The 24,520-nt window shown below is 41.4% G+C and overlaps 2 protein-coding genes and 1 pseudogene across 5 annotated transcripts; 1 reads left to right on the top strand and 2 right to left on the bottom strand.

The window, feature by feature from the left end:
- Window positions 1-1,289: 1,289 nt before the first annotated feature.
- Window positions 1,290-3,482, bottom strand: LOC147164302 (uncharacterized; annotated as a pseudogene).
- A 3,309-nt stretch (window positions 3,483-6,791) lies between these two features.
- LOC147164303 (uromodulin-like) lies at window positions 6,792-17,337 on the bottom strand. 2 transcript variants are annotated; one of them, XM_086091434.1, is made up of 17 exons: window positions 17,253-17,337; window positions 16,973-17,070; window positions 15,424-15,651; window positions 15,257-15,340; window positions 11,619-11,724; window positions 11,428-11,557; window positions 11,112-11,355; window positions 10,784-10,940; window positions 9,151-9,238; window positions 9,001-9,063; window positions 8,720-8,922; window positions 8,366-8,500; window positions 8,106-8,293; window positions 7,838-7,986; window positions 7,528-7,773; window positions 7,286-7,448; window positions 6,792-7,207 (listed from the first exon to the last, which is right to left on the bottom strand). In XM_086091434.1, the coding sequence occupies exons 1-17, from the start codon at window positions 17,335-17,337 to the stop codon at window positions 7,118-7,120; spliced, it is 2,457 nt and encodes an 818-aa protein (XP_085947560.1). In that variant the 3' UTR covers window positions 6,792-7,117. The 2 variants fall into 2 exon arrangements, with proteins under 2 accessions (XP_085947560.1, XP_085947561.1); XM_086091435.1 differs by lacking the exons at window positions 16,973-17,070; window positions 17,253-17,337 and adding an exon at window positions 16,057-16,281.
- A 1,244-nt stretch (window positions 17,338-18,581) lies between these two features.
- On the top strand, window positions 18,582-22,929 carry LOC147164304 (trace amine-associated receptor 13c-like). 3 transcript variants are annotated; one of them, XM_086091112.1, is made up of 3 exons: window positions 18,582-18,600; window positions 21,659-21,833; window positions 21,906-22,929. In XM_086091112.1, exons 2-3 carry the CDS (start codon window positions 21,661-21,663, stop codon window positions 22,723-22,725), a joined length of 993 nt encoding a protein of 330 aa, XP_085947238.1. In that variant the 5' UTR covers window positions 18,582-18,600; window positions 21,659-21,660; the 3' UTR covers window positions 22,726-22,929. The 3 variants fall into 3 exon arrangements, with proteins under 3 accessions (XP_085947238.1, XP_085947239.1, XP_085947237.1); XM_086091113.1 differs by having other exon boundaries at window positions 21,659-21,739; window positions 21,905-22,929; XM_086091111.1 differs by lacking the exon at window positions 18,582-18,600 and having other exon boundaries at window positions 21,628-21,833.
- The last annotated feature ends 1,591 nt before the right edge of the window (window positions 22,930-24,520 follow it).

Genomic DNA, 24,520 nt, shown 5'->3' on the forward strand with positions numbered 1-24,520 from the left:
TCCCAGTTTGCTCAGTGTTACCCTTTTGCTAAAGAAAATAGCCTCCTCACTAGTTCCCAGTGGCCAGTGACTTCCGTCCTGGGTAGTTATAAAAGTACTCCAATCTAGCCGGAAAACATGTCCTGTCAAATACCACCAGTATTCTACCCAGTCTTCCCCTTTAATCTGCATAGTGTTCCTAAATCCCTTCAAAGACCTAATGGGAATTCTAACAGAGGTGTTCGTGTTTGGGGCCACTGTCACTGTTATTGAGTTATTATAAGTCCAGGATATGAGCCAGGGAGTGTGTGGAGAATCAATATTGTCAAAAATGTTGTGGTTACGTTCACGGTTGTACTGAGGGCTTCCAGAGATACCAGATTGGCATAAAAATCAATATGAGAAAGAGTGTCGTGATGTAGCAGCAGATGGAGATGCGTTCCCACTTTGAAGCCATCTCGAGATGATGTTCTTTGTTGAATGAAAAAGGGTGTTGTCAGCTTCTTTAGGACCCCAGGATCGACTACCCAAGGTCCTAGGATTGGTCACCGGGGTTATTCTGCCCGTATATGTGACTCAACCTTTTATGGAATGATGCCCTCAACAGGGGCAACTGGACACTGGATCAGTAGACGTGGTTTTCCGGTCGGGTCGTCAGGGGGTGGGATTGCTGAGCCTGGGTCGTCAGGTGGTCATCAGGTGGTCATCAGGTGGTCATCAGTTGGTGGGATTGCTGAGCCTGAGGCGGATCTGGCGGGTCGTGGAGACGAGATGTGGAGCCCTTTTCCATGCAGGCGAACTGCACAAGATGTCCTCTCCGTCACCTTGTGAGGTCCAGTCCACCTGGGTGAAGACCATTTTCGTTAAGTAACTTTTAACCATACATATTCACAATCATTTATTTTTGAAGAAACATCTGGTTGTTTTTTTGTTAGCTTGGAGAACGTAGATGCTAGTTGTTTGAGTTCTGGAGGTCCTGCAAGGTGCGTCTCTTCCAGTGGTGCCGTTGGAGCCGGAAATGGTCTGTTGGTGTGACATTCAAACGGAGTCCAGCCTTTGGCTGAGTTTAGTGACATTCGCGCATTCATTAATGCAACAGGAAGAGCTTGTAGCCAATTCAAATTTGATGAGGCCAGTGCTTTAGTCAATTGAACTGCAGAAACACTGCTGGTTTTTTTTTCCAGAAACATCCAGAAAGAACATTTTGTTGTAGTCAGGGATGACAAGAGCTGCAGCTGATGACAAGAACTGTTTAAGCAGAACAAAATAGTTTTCAGCAGCTGGAGTCCAAAAAAGAATATGTGATAGGTTTCTCATTCCTTTTTCATTAACTAATTGTCTGAGAGAATGAGTCAGTTCCGCAAAATCCGGAACATGATGTCTGAAGTAGTTGCAAAGACCCAGAAAAGCCAACATTTGTTTGACATTTGTCGGTTTGGGATAGTGCAATATGTCATCTTTGTGTGACGGAGACATACCTGTTCCATGTCTCGAGAAAAGACGACCCAAGAAAGAAACCTGAGGTCGGGCAATTTGGAGTTTGCCTTTGGAGCACTTCAAACCCACCGAAGCCAGATGGCTCAAAAGGAGCTGTGTAGCTTGAAGGCAGGACGCCTCGGATGGTGCAGCTAGGAGTAGATCGTCCACATACTGCACCAAAAGAACATCCGGAGGAAGTTGGAGAGGTGACAGCAACTGTCGAAGGGAAGCATTGAAAAGTCCAGGAGACAACACAAAACCTTGAGGAAGCCTGGTGTCGGAGTAACACTCATTATTGGATCACTGGATCAATGGAGCAGTTCTTATGAGAAGATCTCTTCCCAAAAGATTCACTAGACAGTTCGGTGCGAACACAAAGGAGTGCAGCAAAGTTTGTGTGAAACACTGGGTGTGTATAGGAGTTGTCATATGCAGGATAGTTTCTCATCCCCTGAATCCAACCAAGAAATGCCTTCGGCGGTGAGGGAACTTTCAGGTGGCAATGTCATAATGGTAGAGTGACGAGCTCCAGTGTCGACCATAAATGGTAAAGAAGTTCCTCCTACCGTCAGTTCAATCATAGGTTCCTGCAGACCTTGGCATGTGAATTCAGGGCCCCATCATTATGGAAACTGTCCACCAGGTGGCGGCAGGAATTGCTGGTTTGGCACAGGTGGATACTGCTGCTGGGGTGGAGCCAGGTGGGGTGGGGCGTTCTGTGACTCACGTCCCCTCGGCTGGTTGTAGCCGCGCCCTCCTTGTTGACGCCTGCCTCCTCTGCCTCTCCAGCCTTGTGGGCGTTGACGACAGTCACGAGCCCAGTGTCCAGTGCGGCCACAGTTGTAGCACTGGTTTCAGCCCATGAATGGACCTGACTGATACATAATACACTCAGACATAACAGTAGGTGATGAGTAAACAGTAGAAGCCGGAGGAGCAATATTTTCCTCTTTTTTCTTCAAAGTTTGTAATTGCATAATTGCTAATTGTAATTCAGTATTCCTATGTTTTTCAGTTTTTGACTCTAAGTCTTTAGCATACCTCCGTAGGTGCTGTTTCAGATGAGATAGCCATCTGGTGTGGTCTGCACCAGGAAGATCAGGATTCACTTCCATGGCCTGCACAACAGACTTAGGGACACCTTTCAGCACCGCTGCTCTAAAAACTTGCGAATATAGTGCAGAGTCAGTCGGCAAGTGTCCAGTTTTCAAAGAATATACAAGGGCACGATCAATGAATGCCGCAGCCTCCTCGTCAGCTTTTGGAGCAAACATCAAGTCTGAAATGACAACCTCAGGAATTGGAAACAGTGAGCCAAGCGCTGAAAACAGTGTCAGGTAATTATCACGTGAGAGAGCCTCACCATCCATTAAAGAGGACAACCCTAAATTATTCATCAACACTTCTAGTTGAGAACGAGGGCATGCCTGCGTCAAGAGCGCGCGCACATCCCCCGCGGTTAAAATCTGTCCTGTAACCGCTCTTTGAACAGATCTCAACCACCCCCCACCTGCATTGGGGGAAGTTTCTGCAACAACACACTCAAGTCAGAGGGCAAGTAAGGTTTATAAACCATGGCAGAATTTTCTGTAGCGGGGTCAACTTTTGCCAGCATTGGGGCTTGAAAAATTGTCTGAGAACGCGTCACTGGTTTTTGGGGAGTACTGTCTGAGAGACGTCCGGTCATGCTAATGTCGTGAGTGTGGTCAAATGCAGAATCAGGGCGTGTCCCTGAAGCTGTCCTAACTGCACATTTTAGGTCGGCCAGCTGATTTTGAATATCTGCAATGCGATAGATGCACTAGAAGTTTCATTAGTCATTTCCCGCTCTCGTTGCCAAAACAAGTCATCTTGTTCAGCCTTCAATATACGGTTTTGTTCTGTTAGTTCATTGTTCATTTTTCAAAGCGTGCAAGAATTGTACGCCATTTGCTGCAAATTAGCTGGGGCACTTCAGAGTGTCTATTCAGTTCCAAGCCGAAAGTTTTGGCTTGGGTCAGTTTCTCCTGCGGCCCATCATTCATATGCAACACTTTGTCCAATTTTTCCTCCAATTGTTTCACTTGGTTACTGTCAGAACTTTCACTATTCCAGTCAACATTGAGACTTCCCCCATTCACAGTTAATAGGGGAGCTTGCATATTTTGCAGCATCTGAATAGCATTTTCATATGGGGAATCAGTAAACGGGTTAATGGGCTCAAACACGTTTTCCGTGGGCGGCTCAGCATACGGTGGCGGCGCAGTTGGCGACAGAAACACATTCAAATTTGCCTCCTTCTCATTCCTTGCTTCTATCATACTCTTCCTAGAAAGTTTCAATGAACTACCCATAGCCAACATTCTAGCATTAACCATCATCTGATCCACTTTTCTACAGTTTACTCTGACTTTTCTCCCTCTTGGAGACAACCCAACAGTGTAAAAGAAGTGTGCAGATTTCATCAGTTAGAATGTGAATATAAATTTCTCTCATAAGTTATTTTTCCGAGTGCTACTCAAAGATTGGTCTGCATCATGCAATCAGAAATGAAAGCAAAGCACACAAGAAAAAACAATTGCTGTGAAACGTAAATTTCTGCAAGTTACGATTCACAATACAGAAATAATACTCTGAATGGTTCATGCAAACAATGAAGTTCGTTCTTTGCTAGGCTCTCATTATACCAAACAGGGATCCTGGCGTAAAAACACCCGCTGATAAGTGTTTTCGGTGAAATAATTAACATAATTTGTCAGTACCGTAACAGCTTAATTACAGAGCAATATATATATATATGTATGTATATGTCAACCACTCCCCCCAAATCCCATCTGTGCCCCTGATTCATTGGGTTAGGAAGTAGCAAATAAGGGCATCTATGAATTTAAAAGGTTCATTTTTAAAAACTAAGTTTGTTATATGTACATATTTTAATTAGTTGAAAACTTTTATTAATAAGCTGTTCTATGAGACGAAGTGAGGTGGCTATAGAAGGTGCAGGTCTACATCCTGCCTCAATAAGTTTGTGACTTTGAATCAGTCTGACCAGTGTCATTGTCAAATTGTTAACTCTTTTTGAGGCAGTTGAACAGTTTTATGTCTTTTATTTTATGGAGGCCACAGTTTTTTGTGTTATAGAAATGTCAATGTGCAGTCATTCTTGGCATGGTGTTCTAATAGTTTGCTATTAATTAAACTGGAATTTCAATGTGTAAGTTACCATGTTACCATGTACCAGTTACGATGTGGTGGCATGGATTTGTGGTAGACTACTTGTCTCCCAATGCAGAGATTGTGGGTTCAATATGTATTTTTTATTTATAATATATGTTTATTATTGTTTTTGGGGGAAGAATAGAACAAAAAGGAATGGTTTAAAGAGGATGCAATTAATGATGAGTGTGTATGCGTGCGTGTGTACAGTATGTAGTGTCTATAGTGCAGTAGTCGTATTGTGTATTATTGATGTGTGATGGTTACATCACAAACTGTATTGCACTTAAAAGGAAGAACATATATTTGTTTACAGTATTTTGTTTCATCATGTTTTGGTGTGAGTCTGGCACACAGCATACACACAGGTTTCACACCTGCTACATTTAGTGCTCTGTAATGACGTGAATGCAATTAAAGGTGTGAAACTAACATGTGTCATGATGCAAGCATTGCGCTTAACAAACAAGTCCAATTAGTTAACACAAGTCTTGCTAATGAATCCCCATTCAAACTCCTAAATGATGCATTCAAATTTAAACAAACACTAACTTCAATTTACTGCTAATTAAAAACTTAAAAGTTGAAATTTAGCTACATCCTATATACATCATTGCTCTTTTTTTATTATTATTATTTTTTAAATATTTTTTGTTTTGTATGTGGGTGAGTATGTGTATGTGCGTGTGTATGTGTGTGCGTACGTGCGTGCGTGTGAGTGTGTGTGTATTCGTTAGTTCGCCAAAAATCTATTAAAAAAATCCCATACCGTTCACCTAAACCAAACACCGCCGTCAGGAGACCTGAGGAAGGACCAAAGAAAAGAAAGGAAAGTGAAATCCAGCACCGACCAGACACCACCCACTGGGCCACCAACCCCAGAAACATCTAAATTCCAACAAATCAGGGAGACCTCAAGAGACCAAAGTAGAGACTGAGGAAAGGAAGGAAGGACAGACGAAGCAGAGTGAGATCCACAGACACCAGCCTCCACCGATTCAATGACCTGAGGAAGAAGCAGATTGTGTCTGAGTTTCGATAGATGTTGGTGTGGTGGATCTGGCATGCATGAACATCTCCACCGTCGACCCCTGCCAGGACAGAGCAAGCGCAACACCTCAGGGCCCCCCAGGCCGTGGCAGCGCCAAAGGACGACCCCCGCCCCCCACCCCAACACGGCCCGCGCCCCCAACCCAACGCAGCAAGACGGGGCACTGCAGGCCCGCCAGGCACCCCGCCGGTCCACAGCCCCCGCTCCCCCCAAGACCCCACCGCCCCCCCATCCACCCCCGCCATCCATCCCAACCCAGCCCCAGCCGCCCCCAGGCCCCCAAGACCCCACCCAGTGTATATACAAGTGTGTGTGTGTGGTGCATTAAAATTGGGAGCAGGTGAACCGGAGCAGAAGGAAATGATATCCCCACGCTCCGATCCACCCGCCTCCCAGGCATGTCAGTGAGTGTATGTGGTGCATTAAAAAAATAAATAGGGGGGGGGGGGGGGCGGCGCGGCGGTGCGGCGACGCGGCGGTGACACGGACAGGAGACCGTAGCACTGCTCGATACTGCGGCCTGCCGCAACCGATGCCCCCCCCCCCCCACACACACACACACAGTTGTGTGGTGCATTAAAATTGGAGGGGAGTTGTAGGGCGAAGACAGCGTTTCCACCCTACCCCACCCCCCCAAAGTTTACCGGAGCGCCGAGACCCGGGCCACGGATGGAGCCCCCCCAGCAATTTTAAATGGACACATTTATTGTTGAAATTACTATCTTCTTGCGTTATAACTTAATTGTGAACAATAAAAAAAAATGTGAGTGCCTTTCACACTAAAGTGTTTTTGAGTTTCAAAAAACGTTTTACTAGTAGACTGGTAAGTCGTCGCTGATGACAACATACTGTCTGTCTACTTTTACTTGGAAGAACATAAAAGACAAGATGTGAAGTGGCAATAATATCACACCATTGTGGAAGATCATTGGACTTAAAAGGTATGGATAGCACAATTAATGCAATAAATAGCATACAGTATTTAATATTATATTGCTACATTTTTGTATTGTGGTTCCAGCTTCATTTCATGAGAATGCAAATGTGTGTCAAGTAAATGTATAATGTAATAATGGGCAGTCAAGGGAACCATTGTGTATTTATTAGATGTACTGTATAATAGCCGACGGGGCTGCTGGCTTTGCAGACCCGGGTCAATTAGTGGATCCCAGGTTTCAAAGCAAACATGGTCAAGTGGCATTTAGCTGTTAGGCTGCATGCAAATGGAATCAGTTGCAAATGGAAGTAAAGTCAGTCCCAAGTATAATTGTTTTTAAATCCGGGTTAAAACTATATACTGAACATACGTGCACATGGCAACAACAGGAAGTTCATAAAGAAACCAAGGATAACCAGTGAGAGGAGAACAAAGGCTTGCTTTCATCCGGTGATGCGGTGAAAGTTGCCCACCTTTCAAGCCCAAGCCATGGTGATGATAGAAGGACCTCCGTCAGCAATCGTTGTAGGCACAGATCTCCGCCTCCTTCCTGCATGGTTGCACATCTGGAAAAAATTATTTAAATCAGTGCCTGAGTTTAAAATAGTTTCATACTTTCTTAATGGATGAAAACTCAAAATGACCCGATTGCAAGAGTTTCCCCGTTGGACGCATAGCTCTACTGTGCAGTGCAGAAACATTTCATTGTTGTTGTTCGAGAATTTAAACGCGTTGAAGGAGAAGTAGTTAGATATTCCTTCCCCATTACCTTCAATCTTGATCGTCCCATCAGCAGGGTTGGGACATCTGCTCGAAAACAGCATCAAAGACATGACGTGGACCGCCACTGATAACATCTTTGTTGACCCTTCTGAGTGAGTCTCACCCTGCACTGATGAGGTCATATCGAAGGCTTCCATTTGAAGTCGACTGATTGGTGGCCCAGCATGACTCTGTCACCAGAGATATGGCACTTCCACCTAGTCCGTCAGCCTTGATCTCTACCCAGATTTTCTGGTTTAGCCGGACTCCAGTGCTTAACTCTATGAGTTGTGTTCTGTCAGGGTCAGTGTATGCTGCCATGGTCAATGTGTAATTCCACTCTCCTGACGTGAAGTGCTTAATCACGGGACTGCACAGCAAGCAGCGTAAGATGTTACACTGTTACTCATTTTAGTATAGCTGCAATGGGATACCTGTCTATCATTCTGATGGCCATGCCCTCAAGGTCTGGTTGATCAAAATGGCAGGAGAAATCCATCAGCAATTTATTGGAACGTGTCACCACACTGGAGATGTCTGGAGTCACAATAATGTTTTGGTAGGTTATTTTGGTGGTGTTTGCCTAGAGGGTCACATACAGTATAGTATGTACAGACTTTATTAGTACCTAATAGCAGTCGAGATACAACAAATCAAACAGCAGTAAAAGAAAGAGTGTCTGCTTTCCACAGGGGTACACACCTTGATGATTGCACCGCAAGTTGCGTCCCGAGTGAAGTTGAATTTCACCATGTGGGTTTTATTATCTATGACACCTTCGCATCGCTCATCATTAAGGTGCAGCTTCGCATAGTCGATGCCTTTCTCCGCCAGAAGGCAACAGAACATGTCAATCGATGCAGACGAATGGCTGCAAACCATCGGCTCGCCTGAACACACATTTGACAATGGTTATTCAACAAAGATTCCTAGACAATTGTCATGTGATGTCGTCGACATACCAAACTTGTCCGAAGATCTGTAGTTGGACGCAAAAATGGCCCGGCATAGGCAGTGGGTTTCTCCGTCATAGCCTTCGCCACAGAACTCGTGTTCGCTACAATACTTGTCTTGACAAAGGGTTTGAGGACCAGAATCTGGACACAGTATCATGAAAAATCAATGGCTTTGTCATGAAACCATAATTCTGGATAATCCCGACAGCAGTTGAACAAAGAGTACCGCTATGAAATTGGTAGTGTTGATTAAAAAAAGAGAAACAATCCCTAAAAGTATGAAGTTGATCTGGCCAGTATTGGACTGGCAAGAAATCTGTATGGACTCAGATCTCGTGTTCTGATAAAACTTGCCCTTACCGCATTTAGCTGTTGACCTCCAGCCGTCAATGCTGACATTGCTTTGGCTGTGGCAGGCTCGGACATAGGCCTCCAGTAACTGGCACTTGAGACCATCTACTGCAGGATACTGGCACAAATTGTTGACACAGGCTGATACAAAGGGCTCTGGGTCGATGTGCAAGTGGCACTGGGTGAAGGGATCCTCCCACAGGAGAAGACACCTGTTGCATAACGAGATAAAAGACATGGAAGATAGGTGGTAAACTGGAAACTAATGGTATTCTAAACATCTGGTTTACCATTCAGTTGTAGCTTTGCAGTTGATCCTACGATCATCAGCTTCTTCGTGTCGCATCTCACATCTGTGTGGGAATTTAACACCAAACATTGAGCAAACAATCCACTCGTTTAAATTGAACTGTGGCAGCTCGGCCGGGTTGTTGACATACCCTGTGACGCTGTGTTCAGCAACTCTCTCTCGGTTAAAATCCAAAGAGGAGTTGCCACATAGTCCATGCACAGGAGCTCCATTTTTGCCTGTCAATATTGAGGGTAGAACATTAGTTTGGTGCGACACACTGGTACTTTTATTGATTCAGCACAAGACTCCGTTTGATGGGTCTTTCAAACAACATCCTTTGGGGAAAGGTACATTTGAAAGCAGATTTACAGATCCTTTTATTATACTTCATGTTCACGGCCACCCATTTTCCATCAATCTTTGCACACCATGGTTCAGTGCTTAAAATGATATTTGTGAGAAGAGAAAGAATAGCAATGAATCCTCCAAAATCAGACAATTTTATCTTACAAGCTTGATGTCCTTTCACTTTTATGACAATGGAGCTGACTATCAATGGCTATGTTTACATGTACACATTTAATCGTATTAAAACCTTGATCTGTTTAAAAATTATTCATGTAAACATGCCATTCGGACTATTCTGACCTGAATAGACTCAATCAGATCAAACTTTGTATCCAATTGACGGGGGTGGGTTGAGACGATTCTTATTCCAATCAATGCGCATGAAATCACTTAACTCATTCAAATCCCAAAACGTACAAATACATTACCCATTATTCATTCAACTTTATCTCATTCAAACCCAAAAACAAGTTTTTTTATACTTTGTCCGGCACTCTAAAAAAACGTATTTATACGTTTTTTGTTTCATGCTAGAGCATACAGAAGGCTTTGATGCAGCTTCTGGTAGTTATTACAAAAAATGGTCAGCAGGTGGCAGCAGAGTATACGAGATCAGTCAGGGCCATGTTGCAACAAGCTCTTTTTGCCAGTGTTTCCAACAGGTTTTTTGTGATGAATGAAGAGACTCTAATCTTTCTTTTGGTAGGTTCCATGTTTTTGAAGCAATAGAACACAATATTCTGTGAGCCTTGTGAAATCAGTCAAAATCCAGTAAAACAGCCAGGAGCGAAGGTGGTTGCTTCAGTGAAAATGGCTGGGAGTGAATGAGTTAATCAGATTGTTGGATTGAAACAATCCTCTTTGCGCCTGTCAATTACGTCAGATAATGCGGAAAAGACAGTAAACAATAACGACGGGTGCGAGCGTTAAGTACTATAATAATAAGAAGTTTTTTTGACGCTTTATAACCAAGACCAGTAAAGAAAAATCCTGGTCTGGAGGACACAGCAAAGCTCCATCTCAAAAGTCAAGTGTATCTGAAATGTTACAGCCGAGAAGAACGTATGCGCTTGTTTGTTTACAACAGAACTGCTACTTTTACTGTTTCTGGTAACTTAAACAATTTTGCACATGTCAAAATAAGTTATTCTGATCAAACGTGGGATATATGTAAACGCAAGTTGCAATCACACTGTTTTTTTGTTTTTTAAGTTTGTGTGCGCAGTTTAGTTCCAATCCAATTACTGACCGGATTAAAGACATTTTGTCCACGTGAGTAGAGCCACTGAAAACATCAATGACCCGTTCACAACCACCCTGGGATTAAAGGTCTGATGCAATCGTGTTTGCCGATTGACTGTTAAGCATTTAATATAAATTTCCACTGGTCATGACGTGATATCCCAAACATCCATTCATTTTTTTGTCCATACCCATCAGGTGGACCTGTGCTGTGTTGCCATCAAAGAAGACAGAAAGTCTGTAGTTGGAGCCTAATATTTTGGAAGTCACTCCACTTTGGCCCTTGTAGAGTTCCACGCCATGGACGACTTTCACTGTAGTGGAGACATCCTCCAGCTCGCCATTGCTCTTTAAACCATCAGAAGAGCACATATTGTAGTTCATTAAGCATCATAACCCAAATGATCTTGATGAACTGACAACAAATGCCTTGTGTATTTGGTGTTTTCTATGTGAGTGAACAATTTGGTTCTCTCTGGTGCACTGTTACTCCACTCCGGACCCTTGATGTCCACTTACCTCAACTCTGCCACCTTGTAACAGCCTAATTTGAACATCTTCGCTGTCCAGATGCAGGATCACGTGGTCCAAGAAGATGACATCTTTACGGCGTCGCTCCCGGAAAACGCCGTGGATCCGGACGTTTGGGACAGCGTCTGACGTCATTATATTGTATCCACAGCGGTTGGGAATAGTGTGAACGCGGCCAACGAAATCAATGGCAGTGGAGCCGGTCAGAGTGCACATGGTGTTAAAGGCACATCTAATGAAGTGACGAACAGCAACATCATTTGGCGTCCCGGAGATAAAGCAGTTGGGCGATACACTCATTTACCTGCCGTTGCCCTGGCAATGGTGCATGGGAGGACATTCATTGACTGCCATGGCGACTCCGTTCACATCGCACGTCACCGTAGAGCAAATGTAGGGGTCGCTTACAGTGGTATTCGTAATGTAAACAGAACCTGGGATTTGGAAGGGAAAAGTCCATGTGAGGGAGTTTTACCATACAATTAGACAGCTTACCTGCCATTCGGCATCCACTCATGTCTCTGATGATGCCCATGCTTGTTTCGTTGGTTGGAAAGCCGTGCTTTGAAACTGTTTGACCATTTACCTGTATGTCCGCCACCTGTGATAAGGACAAAGAAACCCATGAAGCAGAATATATGAGGGTTTTATTATATTAACTCATTCACTCCCAGCCATTTTCACTGAAGCAACCCCTTTTGCTCCCAGCTGTTTTACTGGATTTTGACTCCTCGAAAGACACAATATGACTCTTATGAAGATCCTTTTGAAGGTGAAAAAGGAAAATGGGTGTGGCTGGCAAACATTTCTTGACTGGCTTATGGCCAAAAACAGTATGATCAATGTGCATGATTATAGTCCACACCAACTTGTGTTTGGACAAAGTCCTAACCTTCCTTCTGTTTTGGTTGTTAAACTACCTGCTCTGGAGAGTACTAATATATTAGTAGAGTACTAGAGTAGGGCAGCATTTAGCTGTATTGCATGCTTCCAGAAAGGCTTTCACAGAAGTTGAATGCTCAGAAAGAATAAGAAGGTTACTACGTAAACAGCTAAGACCTACCGATGAAAAGTATGAGACATGAGACAGAGTATTTTACAAAAGAGCAGACAGTTCAGAGTGGAAAGGTCCAGCTGTAGTTATTGGTTAGGATGGTGCTGTAGTCTTCATAAGGCATGGCGGGATTCTTGTCATAGTACACCAATCCAGATGAACTAAAGTAAATGCACAGAATGAGTGTGAACCTGCAGTGCTCAGTGTTCCCCAAAATGGTAAAGAATATGAATACATGGTTCAAACTGATGTGTCTGTGAGTACAGATGATGAACAAAGTGCTAATGGAGAAGAGCAAATCGCTGAAATCGTAAAGACAAATGAGAGAGAATTTCTCTGACAAACTAATTAGATGCATTGAGAAACAGAGTGTGATACAACTAATACTGTTTCTTCTACCGATGTAAAATTGAGAACAGGTCAGGTGGTCACATTTACAAACAAAGATGATGATGCTCGGCACACTGCCAGAGTTTTAGGCAGAGCAGGAAAAGCCAAGGGGCAATACAAAAACTGGTACAATTTGCAGTATCTTGAACCTAATGGGAGTGAAAGACAAAGAAAAGCGATAGACATGTCACAAGTTGCTAACCTTCAAACAGAACGTGAAAACACTGATGCTGATGTACTCATCACCAAAGATATCTCTTTTGATGCTGCAAAACAGCAAGAGATTAAAAACTTGAAAAATAACAATGTTTATGATGAGATCACTAACAAGGGTAAACAATGCATTTCTACTAGATGGGTCTGTACACTTAAAGGAATTTCTAATGGTATTGTTCCCAAAGCTCGTCTTGTGGCAAGAGGTTTTGAAGAAAATATTCACGAGTTGCAAAAGGATTCCCCCACATGTGCATCTGAGTCACTCAGACTGCTGTTAAGCTGTGTTAAGTCAAAACAAATGGACAGTTCATTTTATGGATATTAAGTCTGCCTTTTTGCAGGGCATGGAACTCTCGAGAGACATTTACATTTGTCCCCCACCAGAAGCTGGCGTGGACGGTGTTCTGTGGAAACTGAAGAAATGTGTGTATGGACTGGCCGGCGCTTCCCCGTTATTGATACAACAAAGTAAAACAACACATGCTGAACACGGAAGGTTAAATGTCAAAAGTTGACCCTGCAGTATTCTATTGGCAGAATGAGCAGTCTGAGGTCAGTGGAGTACTGGCATGTCATGTTGATGACTTTCTTTGGGCAGGATCGAAGCTCTTCATTTCCAATGTTATCCCTGTACTTCTTTTCATGTGGGCCGTGAAGAACATGAGTTTTTCATATGTGGGGATTGGCATTGTAACTGTTGGTGGTGTAGTGCAGGTGCATCAGCACAGTTACATTGACAATCTACAACCGGTTCAGTTACAGAAAGCACGAGCTGTACAGAGAGATGCTTCACTGGATGAGTCAGAGAGAGATCAGCTCAGGTCCAAGATAGGACAAATGTTGTGGGTCGCCAAGCAAACAAGACCGGATATTATGTTTGACACGTGCAGCCTGTCATCTAACATTAAAAATGCTACTCTACAATCCATGCATGAAGTCAACAAGGTGATCTGTAAACTTAAGTCAGAGAAAGTTACACTTAAGTTTCGGTATTTGGGCAAGAGTGATGATTTGAGCTCGGCTGTCTTCAGTAATGCTTTTCTGGGTAATCTTCCAGATGGAGACACACAAGGAGGTGCTTTAATTGCTCTCATGGGGAAAATGGGAACGTTCTCCCCTCTATTTTGGCAATCTAAGAAAATCAGACGTGTAGTGAGAAGTACACTGGCAGGAGAAACGCTCGCCATGTCGGATGGCATTGACAATGCAATGTTCTTGGCAACACTTTATTCTGAGCTCACCACTGGAAAAACTGATCTGAATACTCTTCCTCTCATCTGTGTAACCGATAACCATTCTCTATTTGATGCTCTTAAGTCCACAAAACAGGTCACAGAAGAGAAACATAGGTTAGAAATAAGCAGCATTACAGAGCTCCTACAGGCAAACAAAATCAAAGAGGTGCGTTGGTCAGATGCAAAATCACAACTCGCTGACTGTTTAACTAAAAAAGGCGCTTCACCTCTTGTGCTCCTTAAAGCCCTAGGCGACGGGTATATGGGTACAAGGAAGTTATGTGCACTTATATTCATGTGTTCATATGGGCATTTTTTTGTGTGGGTTAATACATTCCATTGATGTTCAGGGTTCATGACAATGTTTTTTTTTTTTTTTTTTTAAGAAAGAGGGAGATTGTTGACTTCCTTGTACTATGCCAAGTATCGCGAGGTTTTACTGCACGATGTGGTGAAGTATCAGGAGTTCCTGCGGGACTGGCGTTGTGAATGTTCTAGCAATGTGATGGAAATGGCGGAATAAAAGTGGCAGCAAGTTAAACATTTTCTGCGTGGTGTCTTGTAATTTTCAATAACTACCATTGCTTTAAGCGACCTCTTCAGGTCAGAGGCTGCATCAAAGCCTTGTGTATGCTCTAGCAAAAATAAAAAACAAAAAACTTGTAAACACGTTTTTGGGAGTGAAGGACAAATTATTAAAAAACGTGTAAATAAATTTTTGGGTTTCAATGAGATAAAGATAAATGAAAATCAGGTCTCCAAAAAGTGGGACAATGAGCCTTTTTTCAAATAACGTGAAACTTCCCCAACTCTTTTTCATCTATGATGTGGTCAACAAACTTGAGTGTATTTTCTTAATTTAACACTCGAGTTTAAATGGCCTCAGGATCTCAGCAGCTAGCATCATCTGCACCAGTTCAGTAATATCCAAATTGGCAAAAATTCACATCATGATACCTCTCATTTCTGCTTCCACCAAGGCAGACTGCTCTCTCGACCAAAACACAAGTAGCAGTCTTGCAACATACGCACTCTTCAGACTTCAGAGCTTATAACGTTCACAGCTATTGGCTATGGCAATTTTCTTCTCCTTTAATTTTCTCATGTTGTTGTGCCCAACCGCCCACCCCCTGTGAGACTCATCTCACGCAATGACTATTGTAATTTTATTATACTGTGCATATCAGGGTCATAAGATAGTGATTTTGTTAGTTTAGGGTTGTGATCTAAATACTTACAAGATCAACATTTGTGTACCCAGAATATGTCTTGATGGCCAAAATTGCTTGTTTTCCGAAGTTTCCCAGTTCAACTTGTTGAACCTGTCAAAATGAAATGTAAATTAAACAAACATTAAAAAGATAATATGTTGGGTGTTGTCAGGTAAACAAAAAAGGAGACGCACCTTGGAATGGTGACTATTTGTCAAAGGTATAACGTTGACACATTTCCCGCTATGCTTCAGGCTTGGTAACATTTGATGGATGCCGGATCCGGTGGGGATTTCTTGCGTGAGCACAGACCAGTTGCCATTGTCTGCTGTTCCTCCCGATACAAATATGCAGTCGTTTTGGTCGAAAGTTTCATATGCGTCGATGAAGCAAAGCGCAAATTTGCTGTTGTTGAATGCCACCTGACATTACAGGATGAAGATGAGAAGATTAGAAAATGAGGCTAGCATAAACTGACAAGAAAAGACTGTTAGCGCTAGTGATGCACCGAATATTCGGCCACCGGAAATGAGAAAAATATGCATTTTCGGCATTTGGGCGAAATAAAATTGGAGCCGAAAAAATATTGTCGAAATAGGATGTTGTGGTTACACAAGCAAAAAAAACTGCTGCAAGCAAGCGTATGTATGACGCTGGGGTGAGCGTTCCGCCTCAATGTTAATTCATGAGCAGTAGCCGAAAGCCAGCGCCTTGAGGCTAATAATGGCAACGGCACAAAGTGTTAGCGGAATGCAGTATCGTGATCTCCGTATGAGAGAATGCGGAAGACAACACAAGGCAAGTGTGCGCGTGTAGCAGCTACTCACTAGCTTACAGCGATCGAACTTCTTATTCTGCAACTGAAGTGTCGTAGCAAATTGTTTGCTGCTGAAATGCAAATAAAGCCCCCGTTGAATAAGCAACACGGCGCCCGGTTCCTTTACATGATAAATGAATTTATTTCACATGACCGAAGCGAGAGCTGCGTTATCAGCAGCGACCCAAATCAATTGAGGTTGACGAGTGACGACACTTGAAAAAGTTCACAAAAGTAAAGCTTCATCTCCAGATTATTTCGTCCAACAATATGCAAAAAAGGACTGTGTCTGTGTGCTAACGACAACTTTATTTATCATAGAATAACAAACACAATTAAATGACACTGGACTGTGTGCTTACTGTATGCTTGTGGTTATTTTCAATCATCCACCTAATTTATTTATCAATCATTACAGTGGTAATATGTGTTGAAAATGTGGAGTGAACTGTAGTTAATGGTGAATCAGAGTGATATTAAACATTGTTTTTTATTTTGATGCATTTTTTATTAAAAACATTAATAAATACCTTTTTCTTTTTTTGGGGGGGACGTTTTGGTTTTCGGCCAAGCATTTCTCATTTTCGGTTATCGGTTACGGGCAAAAAAATTCACTTCGGTGAATCCCTAGTTAGTGCTAAGCCTAGCAAATGCTTAGCTTTAGGTTGTTATCCAGGGTTGCCATAACAAACAGATATACTATTCATGGAATTAAGAGCCAGTGTGCCATACAACCCATTTTGAATGCATTACATATTAATAATCCCCATAACTTTCTCACAATGAGAACATTTCTTTATTTTTATGCATAAACTAAAAATGTGCTGCATAAGAAGAAGAGCTTTAGATCTGAAATTCCTTATTTTCAGCAGTTTTAGAATATTTCGTGTTGTTTTCTGCAGCAAAAATTTACTTTTGTTACTTACATATACTTTTTCATATTTGTGTCCGTAATACGTGATGGGACACGTGGTGATGTCAATCTCGCCAGTGCTGGTGAAAGTCTGGCTCATCCCAGCAGCACCTTATCGTAGGAATAGTTTTTATTCATTATTAGCAAAGCTAAAACAGCATTTCAACTTCAATACGTTTTTAAACAGTTGCAGGTTTCGGGGAGACAAGGCTTACATCTTGCAAATAACTTCAACATATTGACAAAAAAAAAATTGTTGGCATGGTAGTGTTTAAATTGTGTCACTGCCTTACCGAGAGTGCCAAGCACTGCCAGGTACAATATCAACATTTTGAAGATCCACTCCCTCACCGGCAGCTGAAATAAATTTAAACACATTGTTCCGATGAATGCCAAGATGAAATATTAGCAGGTTACCAGAGCTGGATTAAAGTGGTCAAGAGCCATCTTTTTTTTTTTTTTATGAGGGGGAGGCTCCAAACAGCCACCCAAAATTGGTGTAATGAACTTTGAATATTAAATCTTATTCACCCAATCCGGCCAACCATTTTCTTGAGCTTTTGTCATCATTAGTGTCGTGGCTGAGCTAGAGTCAATCCCAGCAGACTATTGGGCGAGAGGTGGGTTACCCTGGACTAGTCGCCAATCAATTGCAAGGCACATATAGACAGTGTAACACTATAGCGCTGCAAAAGAAGTACCAGTACCTAATCTTGGTTTGCACATGATTAAAATTTGGTTAATTTAAGTAATTTTCTCTCATTTTGCCCAAAAACTAAAATAAAAAAAAATTGAACCATCAAATGATACTGTATATGTGCAACCATATGTGAATTAAGTAAATCCAAAGTTTTTTTTTTCCTTCAGTGTAGTACAAACACTTGTTACTGTGTTTAAGTAGAACTGATGTATCTGTACTTTTTTCAGTTATTTATATTTCTGGCAACTTTAGTAATTTACTGATATGACGTTTAAAACTGTCAGGGGCATAAACCCACAGAAAATTTTGCTTCTAGAATCATTGGGACACACAAATTGTCCACCACGATAGGGAGGAGAGCTTCTGTAATGGTTACTCTTTAACCCAAATTATTATTATTATTAATATTACATTAAATGTAATTATTTGTGTTATGCATTATTTTTCAAATCTACTGCTTTTAAAACAAAACAAAAAATTACCAAAAACTTGATTAAGTTGTCAAATTGTAGTTGTTAGCTTGAATTATTTGAACGGAGAAATGTGCATTAGTGGATGAATATAATGTGGTTTAATGTTATGCTTGATTAATTTCTGATTAGCAAATTTCTAATTAAAGCACTTTTTTGATGATCCCTACTCGAGTAGATATGTATATTAAGGAATATTTTGTTGGTGTGTTCTTACCTTTTCAGCGCAGTCTGTATGTTGTGATTTGGTTGGCTTCCTCTTATCTCTGTGTTCAGAGCCCACTGGCTCTGTTTTTGTTGTCGTGTGTCTTTTAGTTTGCAGACTAATGCTTGGAAATTGTCTCGTGTCACTCAACATTCCATTGCAAAAGTGTTGTTGTCATTGTATGGTTGTGAAGCTGCCAATTATCGCAAGTGGAAGGTGAAAAACTAATTAACTTTAACAGCACTTGTCAAGTTGCAGTCATTGTTATGTAACTTGCAAAAATACTGTATATTGTCTAGAGCTGTCAAACGATTAATTAAAAAAAAATCGGATTAATCATATCTTAGAATTGTGATTAATCACGATTAATCGCTTAATTAAAAAGGCTTTTTTTATCAACATTTTTTGCCCGTCAAATTTGAAGAGCACCAGTTATGTATTAATTGTTTTGACATTTATTGTTATGAGGATGTTTTCAACATTTTTTGATCCACTGCACACATTCATCCTCCTCTTTTTCTAATCAGTTAATTACTTGCATAATTTAAAATAGAAAAAAAATGACCCCAGTCGTTCGACATGAAGAAATATTCTGAATGCCATACCGAAACATTTATTAAATGCTTTACTTGAATGCATGTAGTTATGTTTATTGCTCAAACACACACTGCGCTACATTTAATGTAGCCATCCGCTGTCAAGTTAAAGGATAATCTGTGGTCGAAATTAATAGTGTGATTAATCTGCATTAATACATGATTAATGTGATAATTTTTTTTATTAATTAATCATTTAACGCTTTAACTTTGACAGCACTAATATTGTCACATTATGTAACATTTCAGTGTGTGACCGCCAGTGTTGAGCAAGTTACTTCCAATTAAATACTGTCATTTGAAAGTCATTTGTTATATTACAAAGATAGAAAGCGTTCGAGCCACATATAGACAGAGCAACTGAATGACTGGTCAGTCAATATCGGGCGCTAGAGCACCTCTCAACCACGTAAAGTAGTTACCACATTACTTTCTTTGAAGGCAAAAACTAAGCATTTAAAAAAAAAAAAAAAGAGCACAATATTAATCTAAAATGATGTGTAAAGTGCAGTGTTTACTTTTCATTAGAACTTACAGTCAGTCATCAATATTAAGGGCAACAAATAAATAAATAAATAAATAATTTCACATTGTACTGCAACTATGCTTTAATGATAAATGACAAATATATGTTACAATAGAAGTGTTTCTTGTGTTTCTTGTTTTGTACCAATTTGTCCATGCATGTGTTGTGTGGCTTGCTGCATTATGTTGCTTTATTGCTAAGGCCTGCTACACAGGGCACAATGATCCTGAACCCGATTTGGACTGGACCGTCGCATAAAATTACAGTTGGCAATAAGAGTAGGCAACTCACCCCCACACTTGGCTTCGCAATGTGTGGACTCACTACAGCCTGGATCGCGAATTGAGGCTCCCTATACAATATGTTGTATTGCATCACGTTTTTTAATCCACAAAAAGAAAGTGGTAGTCAAGGACGACGAATGAAGTAGGACATGGGAAATTATGAATACATATTGTTGTAAAACACAACCAATGTGTACTGTATACTGTATTCTATACCCTGACGGTACATGGCTGTGTTTCTCGTGTGTGTATGTGCTGCTGGCATTTGTCCATCCATCCATTCAGATTATTTTTTTTGCCTTACTATAATAAAGTGTAATCACACATTCACTACAGTAGGTGGCAGTGGCACTCTCATTGACAAAGGATGCACAAGAAGTATTAGCTCCTCTGCAGATGCGTACTTACAACAATTTTATCGCCAAATTAAATTATTTACTGTATAGTTGTGGCGGAGTGGTGTGCGGTGAAATATTTTCTTCTTCCTGTGGGGGGCGTAACAAAAACTAATTGAGAAGCACTGGCATAAGTAGAGGCGTGCATGTGAATTTTGGTGGCGATTGGTCTATATTTCTAAACCATGTTAAGCTTTTTCTCTATAGTGAATGTCCATGGGGAGGAAAAAGCTTAATGCCTATGAAATCCAAAATACAGTGGCGATTGTTTTGATATTTTCAGAGGATGATGGTTGTTCTTTTGATTTTGCTTTTTTCAGCTAAAAACAAACTACGAAGTATCGCCACTAGTCCTCCATGTTTATCTACTTTGAAGTCATCTCGAGAAGTTTTGCGAGATTTCCTGTCGAACCTGGAACATTCATGAATGAAATTGGTTCGTGTGTGCCGTGTGGCCGCACACCACACACTGTATGTTCAAAACTGTTTATACTCGTGATTTTTTCTCTTGTCGTGTGAGGGGTCTGTCTCTCAGAGTTTGGATGTCTGCCAACAATTTAAAAATTTGCCATGTGAACCAGTCTTAAAGTGTTTAGTGACACGGTGAATACAAAAGGACAAGAGAACAGTTGAAAGTTTAATGACGACTTGTACCTCCGGGGATGAGCTCCTACAGAACAATAGTTGACATGACATGTGGACATGTATTATATAACTTCACACAGAGAACTTGTTTGCTCTGCTTCAAAGACCCCAGCATTGAATCGAGCATTAGCACTTCAAGTTATTTCCTTAAAACTGATGTCAACGGTAAAAATATCCCCGCAAAATGACCCAGTCGTGATTTTAAGGTTGTTTTCTGACGGTGTTCAGCGGTTTTAAAATGCTCAGTGTTAAACTTCAGGAACTCAAGAACCTGATGACGTCAAAGCGGGAACTACTACGCAAGCCAAATGCTGTTGTTGACTTATTTTCCGGCTGTCATTTTCCCCATGAAACACAAAGAATAAAAGCAAAACAGAACAAATAGGAGGCAGCAAGCAGATGAGTGTAATTTGCAATTATCATTTCAATGTTTTTGACTTGGCTTCGCGTGAGGTGCTGTCGTGCAGCCGTGCAGGTCCTTGGGCTTGTCTATTGGAAACCTCATTGCGTGGACATCACGGTCTCTGTACCAGGGATATTGCTAGCTTCCAGGAAGGTAGGCTAATCGCGATAAAGTGTTTTTTTTTTTGTTCCTCAAAACACATTTTGACCCCTTGTAATATGTTTTAATTATATAAATAATAATATAATAATAATAATATTTATTTTTTTCTGTCCTCTCAGTGTAGTCAAGTTGCATAAAAAATAGTAGGAAATCGTTCTGCCTTGGATCCCCAAAGATTACTGACAAAGTACGGAAGGGTGGTGATGAGGAGGAGGAGGAGGAGAAAAAGAAACTGTAGTATAGAACATCTGAACATTGTCACCATAGAAAAGCTGACCGAGTTGAGGGGCTGTTCGTCTCCTGCTTTCCATGATGATGAAGATGACGGACCAAGCCGAGTTGTGCTTCCCGTTGCTCGTCAACACATCCTGCAAGAAGACACAACATCTTCGCTCCGTCACCGCTCTCAGCTACTTGCTGCTGCCGGCCATCTCTCTGATCACCATCACTCTTAACTTGCTGGTCATCATCTCAATTTCTCACTACAAGTGAGTGCATTGTGTTTCTAACTCCACTTTGACCAATTCCAGGAATAATAATGAATGTTTTTCTCTCTTTAGGCAACTGAAGACCCCCACAAACCTGATCCTGCTCTCTTTGGCCACCTCTGACTTCTTGGTGGGCTTTCTCATGTTGTTTCAGATTTTCTTTTTTGAAGGTTGTTGGTTTTTTGGTGACTTTGTGTGCGCTATATTCTGTCTCCTAAATTTCATAGTAACGTCTACTTCAGTAGGAAACATGTTGCTCATATCAATTGACCGCTATGTGGCTATATGTCACCCTCTGCATTACCCCGTCAAGATCACCCAAACGAGAGTTAAATTCAGCATGTTGCTATGCTGGTTTATTTACATTGTCTTCCACTGTGTGTGTTTTATGGATATTCTAAAAAAGCCAGGCAGGTACAACACCTGTGTAGGCAAATGTGTGATTGCGGTCAGTTATGCTGCAGGTATGATTGACCTCTTTATCTCCTTCATAGGCCCGCTCACAGTCATTGTGGTTCTGTACACGAGAGTGTTTGTGGTGGCTGTGTCTCATGCGCGGGCTGTGCGCTTCCGCTTCCACGTGGGAGTTGTCACATTGCAGCGCTCGCAGGGATTGCCTGCCAGAAGTTCTGAGCTGAAGGCAGCCAGGACCCTCGGCGTGGTGGTGGTGGTGTTTATTGCGTGCATCATGCCCTATTTCTGCATTACCATCTCGGGCCAGTACATTTTGATCAATGCTTCAGCCTTTATCCCCACCTACTTGTTCTTCTTCAATTCCTGTTTGAACCCGCTGATCTATGCCCTTTGCTATCCGTGGTTCAGAAGATCCATCAAGCTCATTATGAAACTGCAGATTCTGCAGCCTAATTCCAGCCAGATCAACATACTGTAGTGCTTTCACATGTCATGATGTCCACAATACATTTTCTACATCCTGTTTCACATTTTAAATTAGCTTTGTTGTTTTGTCTTTGAGATGTATTGGTTTTATTGTTGTATGATTCATTCATTCATTCATTTTCCGAACCTCACTAGGGTAGCAGGTATGCTGGAGCCTAACCCAGCTGTCTCTCAGTGAGAGGCAGGTTACACTAGACCAGGGAGAGGCAAGTTCGGTCCTAGAGAGCCGCAGTCCTGCATGTTTTTGGCGTCTCCTGCCTCCAACCCAGGTGTTTCAAATCATCAGGCTCATAATTTCGTTCTGCAGGAGCCTTTCAGCTGTGTTAGAGGAGCGAGACATCAAAAACATGCAGGACTGCGGCTTTCTAGGACCGAACTTGCCTATCTCTGGTCTCTAGGACCAAACGTGCCTTCCCCTGCACTAGACAAATATGCAAAATAAAAAAAATCACATTCACTTAACATTTGTTCATAAGTGCAAAAGCACATCCTATGAAGTCACACTGTTCCTCAGCCATCAGCCCGGCACTCCTCCAAACACCAGCAGCAACACAAGTGACATTAGAAACGTGACATGCTACTAAATGCGAAAGCTTTTCACCGATCGTGCATATTTGTGAGGTAAATACATTTATATATACAGTAAATATAATAAAGTTCTCTTACAACCCAGTCCTGATGCCCATGTTGTTGCTGTTTTTTTCTTTTCAAATACATGAGATGTGAGCTATCAAGGAGGATCAGCCTCACAACAACTTTGCAATGCAGTATTTGGTGCCCTAGCCAAGATTATTCCCCCTCTGTCTGTGACTATACATACACTTACAAAATAATAATAATAATAATAATAATAATAATAATAATAGTAATAATAATGATAATAATAATAACAATAATATTAATTTCAAAATAAAAAATAAATACAAAAAGTGGTGATAGTTTTACAACAAAAATGACAAAACTGATAAATATAGTCTATTATGCATGTAAATGGTAAATTTACCATATTATGCATGTGCAATATATAATAATTTATTTACATAATTTATTTTTTATGAGCATATTAGATTGGATGCTTTTATGTCGGTATAATGTGGATTTGCAATTTACTGTGGTTTAAAATGGCATGTGGTAATAACGTTTAGAGTATATTACCAATGCTAATTACAAAAATAATGATCATACTCATAACAACAATGCACGAGGCAAAGTTTAAAGCAATTAATGCTTTAGACCTGTGATACTTTTTTTACACAAGAGCCACATTAGCAGAGAAAATTCAAGGGTAGAGCCACTTTAGCGACAATATAGACACCCCGGCTGCCCACAGGCCCCGAACCGAGTCGCCGGGCCCAGAGCGACGGACAGCGCCGCCCCGGACACCAGGGAGAGCCCCGCAACGCAGCACCCCCCAAGAGACCCAGGGAGCGGCCAAGACGCAGCCGCCACCCAGCAGCCAACAGAGGGACAGCACCTATAGAATTAACCCACTGGCATGCAGTGAATCCGAATATTAACCCTTAGTGCCCATTAGAGGTGAATCTGCTCGATCCTGTTGGCAGCAACTGGGTTCCTGACTATAAATATATTACATTCTGACGGTATGATAACAGTGAGCAAAAATATTGCTGTGTCACGGAATCACAGTATTAAAATTACAGCTCTAAAATGTCCTTTTTTTAAATGCAGTATTTGGGTAAATAAATAAAAAATTCCCCACTGAACACAATCATTTTTTATATAAAGAATATTTGGTACATTAACAAACATGTCCCATTGTTAAATTT

This window comes from Leptonotus elevatus, chromosome 12, assembly GCF_054856555.1.
Source record: "Leptonotus elevatus isolate MCC_2025b chromosome 12, RoL_Lele_1.0, whole genome shotgun sequence".
In the NCBI taxonomy this organism is placed as follows: Eukaryota; Metazoa; Chordata; class Actinopteri; order Syngnathiformes; family Syngnathidae; genus Leptonotus; species Leptonotus elevatus.

Excerpts from the sequence above, each read along its gene's own strand:
- LOC147164303 (XM_086091434.1), bottom strand. The coding sequence starts at position 17,337 with ATGTGTTTAAATTTATTTCAGCTGCCGGTGAGGGAGTGGATCTTCAAA. Across the intron at positions 17,071-17,252 it reads GGCAGTGCTTGGCACTCTCG|GTGCTGCTGGGATGAGCCAG; the intron begins GTAAGGCAGTGA and ends TCCTACGATAAG. Across the intron at positions 9,239-10,783 it reads AGCACAGGTCCACCTGATGG|GCAAAAATGGAGCTCCTGTG; the intron begins GTATGGACAAAA and ends CAATATTGACAG.
- LOC147164304 (XM_086091111.1), top strand. The coding sequence starts at position 21,655 with ATGATGATGAAGATGACGGACCAAGCCGAGTTGTGCTTCCCGTTGCTC. Across the intron at positions 21,834-21,905 it reads ATCTCAATTTCTCACTACAA|GCAACTGAAGACCCCCACAA; the intron begins GTGAGTGCATTG and ends TTCTCTCTTTAG.